Here is a 9,278-nt window from a genome sequence, read left to right as displayed (position 1 = left end):
CCTGTTATCAAAAATCAAAGGTGAACAGGAAAGCCACAGACTGGGCAAAGGTCATTTCAGAACTTATGTCTAACAAAGAACTTGCATCTAGAATATATGAAGTACATCTAGAACTTAATAATAAAATGACAACTCAATTTTTCAAAGTGGAGGGGGCATAGGAAATAAAGATTAAATGTAGTGTAGGATCCTAGAACAACCTGGAACAGAAAAGGGACAATAACAGGGACTAAAGTCTATAGTTTAGCTAACCAAAAATAAATAAATAAAATAAGGGTAATTACTACGAAGCTCTTTTTTTTTTTTGCCTGTCGTAGAAGCCAAAAATACAGGAAGGCCTACACTTCGTGGGATCTGCTTATAGAATAAGGGACAATAAGTCAAGCCTTCTTGTGCATTTTCTGTGCTTTTGTCAAAGCTATTTCCTGGCTATCAACATTTTCATTTTTCATGCCTGCTTGAGTGTCCTTTGCAGTTCTTAGCATTTGTTCTCTTCCTCCTTATCTGGTTAAGGAAGTTTGTAAAGTTTTTTTTTCCTTCACACTTGCCATGTATCTTCTGTAATTATTTCTTTTTTACTCTCTCTCTCTCTCCTTTCTTTCATTCTTTTCTTTCTTTCTTTGTCTGTCTGTCTGTCTTTCTATTTTTCTCTCTGTCTGTCTTATCTGAGCTTCCTATAGGTACTAATAGGACATTTGTTAAGGATGAGTTCTTTCTTTCTTTCTTTCTTTCTTTCTTTCTTTCTTTCTTTCTTTCTTTCTTTCTTCCTTTCTTTCTCTTTCCTTCTACTCTGATCTTCCTAAGTATCAATAGGGCGTTTGTTTAGGATGAGAGCTTTCTTAAAAATCCTTTAGATGTGAAGTTCCAAATTTTCAAAGGTATACCTACATCAACTATGACTCCAAACCAATAAGCCTTTTATGGCTTAACCATGGACACAGTGGTGTCCTCAAAGAGAATGCAAACAATATAGTCCTCTCAAGATGCCCAGCCACTCCAAAGATAGCATAAGAAAGCAAAGACCTTCATTGCCACAGGTGGTAAAGAAAGTTCCTTCTCCCACAAAGAGAGACACTTTAATTCACAGATACACTAGCCTATGTTACCTGAAAGGTGGTGCCAGAATGGGAATTTTCCTAGCAGGAACAAGTAAATGAATGTAGAGGCAGCAACAGCCTCCTAGCTGACGAGTTAGCTACTGGAAAGGTGACACTGTGACGCGAAAGGAGACACTGGGACGGGTGTTTCCCAGCACAAACAAGGGAATGAAAATAGAGATGGCAATAATGCCCTAGCCTGCTAGATGGCTGCCTGATGCAAGCCCCCACCTCCCTGAGTGCCGGTATCCAGAGAGCATAATCTCACTAGTTACAGATCCAAGTGCTTAGGACATAAAACAAGACAAATGATTCTCATGATTTTCTTCATTATGACAAACAACACAAAAGTCAGACAAAGCAAAACATGAAAATTTCTGGGAGGCTCAGAATCAATAACCTATATAGTTACCCCGAACTAAATTCATGATTCAAGATCTACTTTTACAAATATTTCTCTCCCGCCATTACGAATTTAGAAAGAAAAGGACAAAAAGAAATGTTTGTATTCCTCTCTTCATTGGGTACAAGAGTCAGAGATCTGGGAGACTGGCGTGGTAAGAATTCTTACCTTCTGCTGGTCTGTTGTTAGTTCCCTCCTCTCTCAACTGCAGTCTCTAGGGAGAGCAGGGCGATCCAGCTTTCTACTGGGCCATCCTCATCACTGGAAACTGTACAAGAGGAGAAAAATCATTTTTCCTCCTACTCTTGTAGGGTTTCAGCTGGGACTCTGTAACAAAAGGCAGATTAGCAAGAGAAAAACAAATGTTTATTAACATGCATATTTCATACATATTTGGGAGAAATGCAGGGATGACTAACACAAGGAGGTGGCTAGAACTTGGGCTTACAAAGATAGCATCTTAACCAAAGAACAATACATTTTTAGAAGAGCGACAAGACAGAGAAAAAGAGTTTTAGGCTTCCGAGGGCAGCAAACTGTGGGAAGATAAATATCTAGTGGCCACTGGAAGATAATAGCTAGTTGGTAAAATTTGTACTCTGCAGTCTTCTGGGGCTGTCTTGGGGCTGATAAACGTGTAGGGTTGTCACTGATTAACTTCTGTACAAATATAAGTTCTGTTTTCAGGCATATAGGCGGGAAGCAGAAAGCTTTCTTAGCTTCTCAATTGCCTTCAGTTCAGAATAATCCTTATGCCAAAGGGAAAGGTTTTTAGGTGGCATAGTCTGCTCCTTCTCTTTATGTCTGATTATAAAGTTCCCTTTCTTCATCATGACCCCTTATGTTCTAACATCAAAATGTGAGATAAGGTATTGTCAAAAAGTTAGAAATGTTGTTCACATGAGGCTTATTTGTAATAGGAAAACACTGATTTATAAACAAAAAAAATGTATAATAGCAACAAAAAATTTAGAGTGGGAATATGGCTGAGCAATCTGGTATCATGCTATATACCCATTAAAAATGATAGGTAATGTGTCATGTGCTTTGGAAGAAAGTGTATATAGAATAATTCTAAGTGAAAAAGATGACAACAGAGTGAATGCAAAATAAAAAATTGGGCCCCATTTTTAGTTGTGTAAAATGTTCATTCAGTGTTATTTTTCTTTATAGTTGCTCAAATTCATAATAAAATAGGAGACAGTTCCTGCTTTAGAAACAGTCCTACTTCCCATGCTTCCTGAGCCATGTCTTTAAGTAATGCCATTTCATCATTTTCCTGTAGATTAATTCTTAGGACATCAGACTATCTCTCTTCAAATATAAAAAATGAACTTTTAAAGTCAGTGAACCAATAAACAGTTCCTGTTTTTCACATCTCTCAAAGGGTGGAGCCCCCAAACCACTAGGAGAAGAAGGAAGTTAAAAGTTGTTAAATACGGAGGCCAGCTTGCCTTGGTCAGCCCAGGGATCTGGCTTCCCAGTCAACATGAAGACTCTCCTTATTCTGGAGCTTCTCCTCCTTTCCATCACTGTCCAGGGCAAGGTCTTTGAAAGATGTGAGCTGGCCAGAACTCTGAAAAGATTTGGGATGGATGGCTATAAAGGTGTCAGCCTGGCAAACTGTAAGTTAACTCTTCATACTTGCAAGTAGTTAGCCGAGTGTGGAACAGATAGAGGAGGAATAATAAAGAGGCTTTGAAGGAATGGACTTCTTTTATTTCTTTGGGGGTCTGTGTGGTTACAATCGTTAAAAATATCAACTTGTTTCTTTAGAATCAGATATGCCAGAAGAAGGAATGAAGGCAAGCTTCTATGCCATTCTAAGTACACCAGGACCCACTGTACTCTTCGAGTGCAGCTGATTCTGCCAGTTGCCTCAGGCTCAGTGGCAGATGAAGTCTGACTAAAAGGTACATTTGAGTGCCTGGTATATATATTAAGTCCTTCGTACGTGACTCCAGGTATTTCCTGTTTGGAACCTGGTTCCAAAAAAATGAGCCTAGAGTAAAGGGTAATGAGTATTGTCCTCTTTTTAAATTTCCCTGTCATGACATGGGATTTTTAACAGCAAAATTTTTAAAAACTATGTTGAGGGGTGCCTGGGTGGCTCAGTCAGTTAAGCATCCGACTTTGGCTCAGGTCATGATCTCATGGTTCATGGGTTTGAGTCCTGCGTCGGGCTCTGTGCTGACAGCTAGCTCAGAGCCTGGAGCCTGCTTCAGATTCTGTGTCTCCCTCTCTGCCCCTTCCTTGTTTGCACTCTGTCTCTCTCTGTCTCAAAAATAAATAAAAATTTAAAAATTTAAAAAATAAATAATTAAAAAAATAAAAAACTATGTTGAACTCTCTGTGCAGGGGCAGTAGGAAGCTAGTCCCCTCAATTACTGTTTATACAAGGATCCCTGAAATGCAGCTTGAAATCCTGTTTTATTATTTTTACTATAGTCGATTAACTATTTTTCATTTTCTTCCACATAGTTCAAGATATATCGGAATAAATTAGTCCATATTTGTCAATGTAATCACTATATTTTTCAGATTGAATTCAAACATTTCCTCTCAATAACTATTTTTAAAAATTTTAATATTTATTTTTTGAGAGAGAGCAAGCAAGCAGGGGAGGGGCAGAGAGAGAGACAGAGAGGCAGACAGAGGATCCGAAGCAGCTCTGCACTGACAGCAGCAAGCCTGACCCGGGGCTCTAACTCACGAATCCCAAGATTACGAAGTGAACAGAAATTGGATGCTCAACTGACTGAGCCACCAAGGCGCCCCAATAACTATTTTTGAATGAATGAGTGGATGGATGGATGAAAAAGCCTTTCTGTTTATATATCTCTTATTTTTAAATGCTTATTCATTTTTAAGAGAAAGAGAGTGAGCGAGAGAGCGCGCGCACACACACACACACACACACACACACACACACACACACGAGTGGGGTTGGGGCAGAGAGAGAGACACACACAGGCTTCAGGGCTCCCAGCTGTCAACACAGAGCCCAAGGTGGGGCTCGAACTCATGAATGGTTAGATCATGACCTGAGCCGAAGTTAGACACTTTGAACTGAGCCACCCAGGCACCCCTGTATCTCTTGTTTACCAGATTCTAATTTGATAACCAAATTCACCTTTAGATATCTTAAGAAAATTTATTTCTCCCAGAAAATTCTTAGTTTTTCTAAGAAAAGTCATGTTTCCATCAGCATACATATCTGCTATTAATTTTAAAATTCACTTAACAACTCTGTTGATTTTCCTATTCTAGGCTAAATCTTGCCTGAGGGATGGGAGCAGGGGAACAGTAATAGCAATGGAAGAAATAGCTATTTTAATATTTTGAAAGTATGTTATCTTGTTAATTAGTATTACAAAATGATTTGCTAACAGAAGGATTCTCACTAAAGTGTTGAAATATTTTTGGGTGTGCCTGGCTGGTTCAGTCAGTGGATCACGGAACTCTTGATCTCAGGTTGTAAGTTCAAGCTCCATGTTGGATGTAGAGATGACTTAAAAAAATAAAATCTTAGGGGCACTTAGGTGGCTCAGTCGGTTAGGTGGCTGACTTTGGCTCAGGTCATGATCTAATGATTCATGGGTTCAAGCTCCATGTCAGGCTCTGTGCTGACATCTCAGAGCCTGGTGGCTGCTTTGAATTCTGTGTCTCTCTCTCTGCTCCTCCACTACTGTGTTCTGTCCTGTCTCTCAAAAATAAATAAACATTAAAAAATTTTAATAATAAAACAAAATCTTAAATATTGATATATATTTTTACAAGTAAAATACACCTTTATACTTATAAATCAAGTCATTAATAAAATACAATAGCAAATTAGAACTGATGTGGTAAGACAAATAAATCATGTGGTGTTGATATTTGTAAATATTTTTTTCAGGGATGTGTGTGGCCAAATGGGAAAGTGATTATAATACAAGGGCTACGAACTACAATCCTGATAGCCAAAGCACTGATTATGGGATATTCCAGATCAATAGCCTTTACTGGTGTGATGATGGCAAAACCCCCCACGCAGAAAATGCCTGTCACATATCCTGCAGCGGTAAGATGAGATGATGTTTGGGTTCTGGCACAGGACAGACGCATCTGTGCCACAAGAACAGAGATTCAATACAAATGAAAAAACCTTGAACGATTCATCAGGGACCTAGAAAAACTCTATTTCAATGTCTAGAAACTCTTTATTATCCTCCTCTTAATTCCCTAAGAAATTAGACAGCTGATTATATTATAAAGAGTTGATGTTTTCTAATATATGCAAATGTCTGGAATGGTCTATTAACTTATTATAAATGGATTTATTAATGCTTGTCAAAAACAATGCCATTTCTCCCACTTTCTTTGGGGAAGTTTAGAGATAATTTGGTTGTATGGCCCTGTTTTAAAAATTGTTTTTATTTTTTATTTTGAAATGTCCTAAATACATAGAAATTTAGAGACATTAGTATAATAAAGAGTCATTTACATTTTTATGCATATATTCTTTTTGGTGAATTATTTTATTTTGTTGTTAGTGACTTTTATTTATTTTTTGACAATGTTTAAATTATATTTATTTTTAATATGACACTTTTTTAGTGTAATAGTATTTTCAGGAATAGAAGTTAGTGATTCATCCCTTACATAGAACACCCAGTGCTCATCCCAACAAATGCCGTCAATAATGCCCTTGCCCATTTAGCCCATCACCCCACCCAACACCCTGCCTTGCTGAATGATTTTAAAGTGAATTAGAAACATGCTGACATTTCATTTTTCATTCTTTCATTTGCATCATCAGAAAATACAGTTCCTATATAATTATTGTTATACCTAACAAGTTGATTTATGGATTTGTTTAATTAGGGTGAAACAAATATTCTATTAAATCACACAAAAAATAGAAATAACATGTGGAATCTTTAACACATAAAAATATTGGAGAAATATAGTAAAATTGATATTGTTAAATTTTAAATGTTAAAATCCCTAATAGACAAAATCATCTCAGAATATACTTTTTATCAAGATAACCTATTTTTAATTTATTTTTTAAAATATCTTATGTAATAATATGTGCTCATTGAATAAAAATTCTTACTATCCAGAGATTTATGACCACTGGTAACTTTTAGTGTATATTCTTCCACAAAATGCATCAATCATGTATATAAATGTAAATGATTTCATGCACAAATGTACCTGCACACAAATATGTAAACAATGTGTGTATTATGAAAAAATGAGGTTGTGCTATATATACACTGCCTTACAACTTGCTCTTTAACACACAAAATTATGTCAGCAAGTACAAATATGAATTATTTTTCAAGGATGAAAAGAATGCCACATATTAATGTTCTATAACTTATTGGTCCAACTCTTACTGGTAAGCACTTAGTTTCCTCTGCTTTTTCCCCTTTATTAAATGCCATAAGCATCTTGTGCACACATCTCCTGGTGTATATTTATTATTTCTTTAGGATAGATTTCTGGTAGTAGAACCACTGATTAAAAAGTTGCTAATCTCTGTTTGGTTTTTTTTTTTACTTGTTTGTTGTGTTTTTTACAGTCCCTACTTAAAAAGACAGATTTCTATTGTGTTAGTTAATAATTCCAGAATTTCCAATGACTTTGGTAAATGAAAAACAGAATGCTTTATTTCATGCCAAATGGGATGGAATGAAGCAAAAATTTCCCCCAACATTCACAGATAAATGGACTCTTAGAATATTATTTTAATGTTCTTTTCTTAGCCTAAGAGAATAGAGCTGGCTAAATCTAAGCTTACAATAAAATTTCTCTGGAAGTTGTTTTCATTCCTCACCTCTTTTTCAGTGTTGTTGCAAGATGACATCACTCAAGCTGTAAAATGTGCAAAGAGGGTTGTCAGTGATCCAAAAGGAATTGAAGCATGGTACGTTGAAGCATTAGTGGGGACAGCTGCTTTGCCCTAGTATTAAGATAGAAGTGAGGGAGGGGCACCTGGGTGGCTCAGTCAGTTAAATGACCGATTTTGGCTCAGGTCATGATCTCTCAGTTTGAGTTCCAGTCCTGGGTTGCACTCTGTGCTGACAGCTCAGAGCCTGGAGCCTGCTTTGGATTCTGTGTGTTTCTCTCTCTCTGCCCCTCTCCCACTCACACTCTGTCTCTCTCTCTCAAAAATAAATAAACACTCTAAATTTTTTTTAAAAAAGAGAGAGAAATGAGAGAGGATTTGCAAAGACCAAAGAATGCTACTAAGAAGTGAACACTGCCGCTCTAGACTTCTGCTAAACAAGGAGTTACCTAGAAACAGTCTACTTCCTTTGACTTAGAATCTTACTCTAGAATCACTAAATTCTACTTCTGAAACCAGTATTACATTATATGTTAACTATCTAGAATATAAATAAAAACTTAAAAATATAGGATCTACTCTTTTACTTTTTATTTTAGAGGGTTTCTAGAGTTTTTATGATTCTCAACACTCTACATTTCCTTGTCATATCTTAAAATTACTTTTGGAGTTAAGTGAATGAGGAAAGCACTTAGCAGGTAGTATTGTAGAATGCATAAATCGACATTTATGTTCAGCACTCTGTATTCTAGTGAGGGCTTCGGGGGAGGTGAAATACTTGGCGTAATCTCTCCTTTAAATAAATAACAATGCCCGAGTCTCTCTGTAGACTCTTGTCCATTTAGTAGTAAAACATTCTGTTCTTTCAGAGGATTTGAAGTATGTATATTACAATGAAGATGTGTTTTAACTTTATCACCATTTATTTCACCCTTCTCTGCAGGGTGGCGTGGAACACACACTGTAGAAACAAAGATGTCTCTCAGTATACTCGGAACTGTGGAGTGTGACTGTACGGTTTTCCTTCTTCAGCTCAGTCTATGTCTTTTTCGTATTAAGGGAGTAGTGATTGAGTGAAAGTTCACACTACCATTCTTTCAAACAATAACGGTTTTATAGATGCAGGAGCAAAATATTGTCTTTCTTCTAAAAGCCTTCATGTTTACGAATGTGTTTATTATTTGAGAGTCATCCTGTAACATTTTTCAGCTTGCAAAAGAAAGCTTACCTAAAATCTTGCCTATGAAATACATCTCCAGTATATTCAATTCTTAGTCAGAGAAATAACCCAGACTTCATCTTCAGCACTCCCCAGTAGTTTATAAAAATGTAACAGAAGACACTGTTGGAAATATAAAGTAAAAATGCTAAATGGCTAATAATGAAAACAGCCTGAATGAAGGATTTTGCTTTTCTAAAGTGTGACCTTGGCTTTAAATGTTTTCTCAGAAATGTTGCTTTCACACTTCTTTAAAAATAAATTGACAGTTTCTGTATCAATCTATTTTAGCCCTTTGAAGAATTCTTCTTCTATGCATTTTTCTGATTATGAAGGAATATGAAGGATTAGATGAGCTGTTGCTATTCTTTAATTTTATTAACTTAGATTCATGCAGAATGAATAAATCTTGAAATAATTGTTGCTTAACTACAAATGTGAAATTATGCATGCTGTAAAAAAAATACAAACATTATCATTGCAACTCATAACTTGTCTGTCTTTGTTTAAACCATCTAGTGTCTCTGTAGGAAAAAATATGTATTAAAAAATATTTGGCACACTTCACATATCCGATGTCTTCACCTGTACCCAAATAGCAGGGTATTGCTGGAGAAAAACCCGCAAGCATTCCGACAGATCTTGCTTTCATAACCACAAATCCGACAGAGGCCCTCAGTCTGCATGGCCATCTTACTCACTTCTCTGCACTCCTGTGGT

General features: G+C 36.4%; 1 protein-coding gene across 1 annotated transcript; it reads left to right on the top strand.

Annotated features, from left to right (window-relative positions):
- The first annotated feature begins 2,936 nt into the window (after positions 1–2,936).
- Positions 2,937–9,046, top strand: LYZ (lysozyme). The gene is made up of 4 exons (XM_029955397.1): positions 2,937–3,125; positions 5,399–5,563; positions 7,339–7,417; positions 8,283–9,046. Exons 1-4 carry the CDS (start codon positions 2,990–2,992, stop codon positions 8,347–8,349), a joined length of 447 nt encoding a protein of 148 aa, XP_029811257.1. The 5' UTR covers positions 2,937–2,989; the 3' UTR covers positions 8,350–9,046.
- Positions 9,047–9,278: the final 232 nt, after the last annotated feature.

The sequence above is a fragment of the Suricata suricatta genome, chromosome 10 (genome assembly GCF_006229205.1).
Source record: "Suricata suricatta isolate VVHF042 chromosome 10, meerkat_22Aug2017_6uvM2_HiC, whole genome shotgun sequence".
NCBI classification, from domain to species: domain Eukaryota; kingdom Metazoa; phylum Chordata; class Mammalia; order Carnivora; family Herpestidae; genus Suricata; species Suricata suricatta.
The sequence above is the reverse complement of the archived record's forward strand: the minus strand, read 5'-3'. Positions and strand labels throughout refer to the sequence as shown.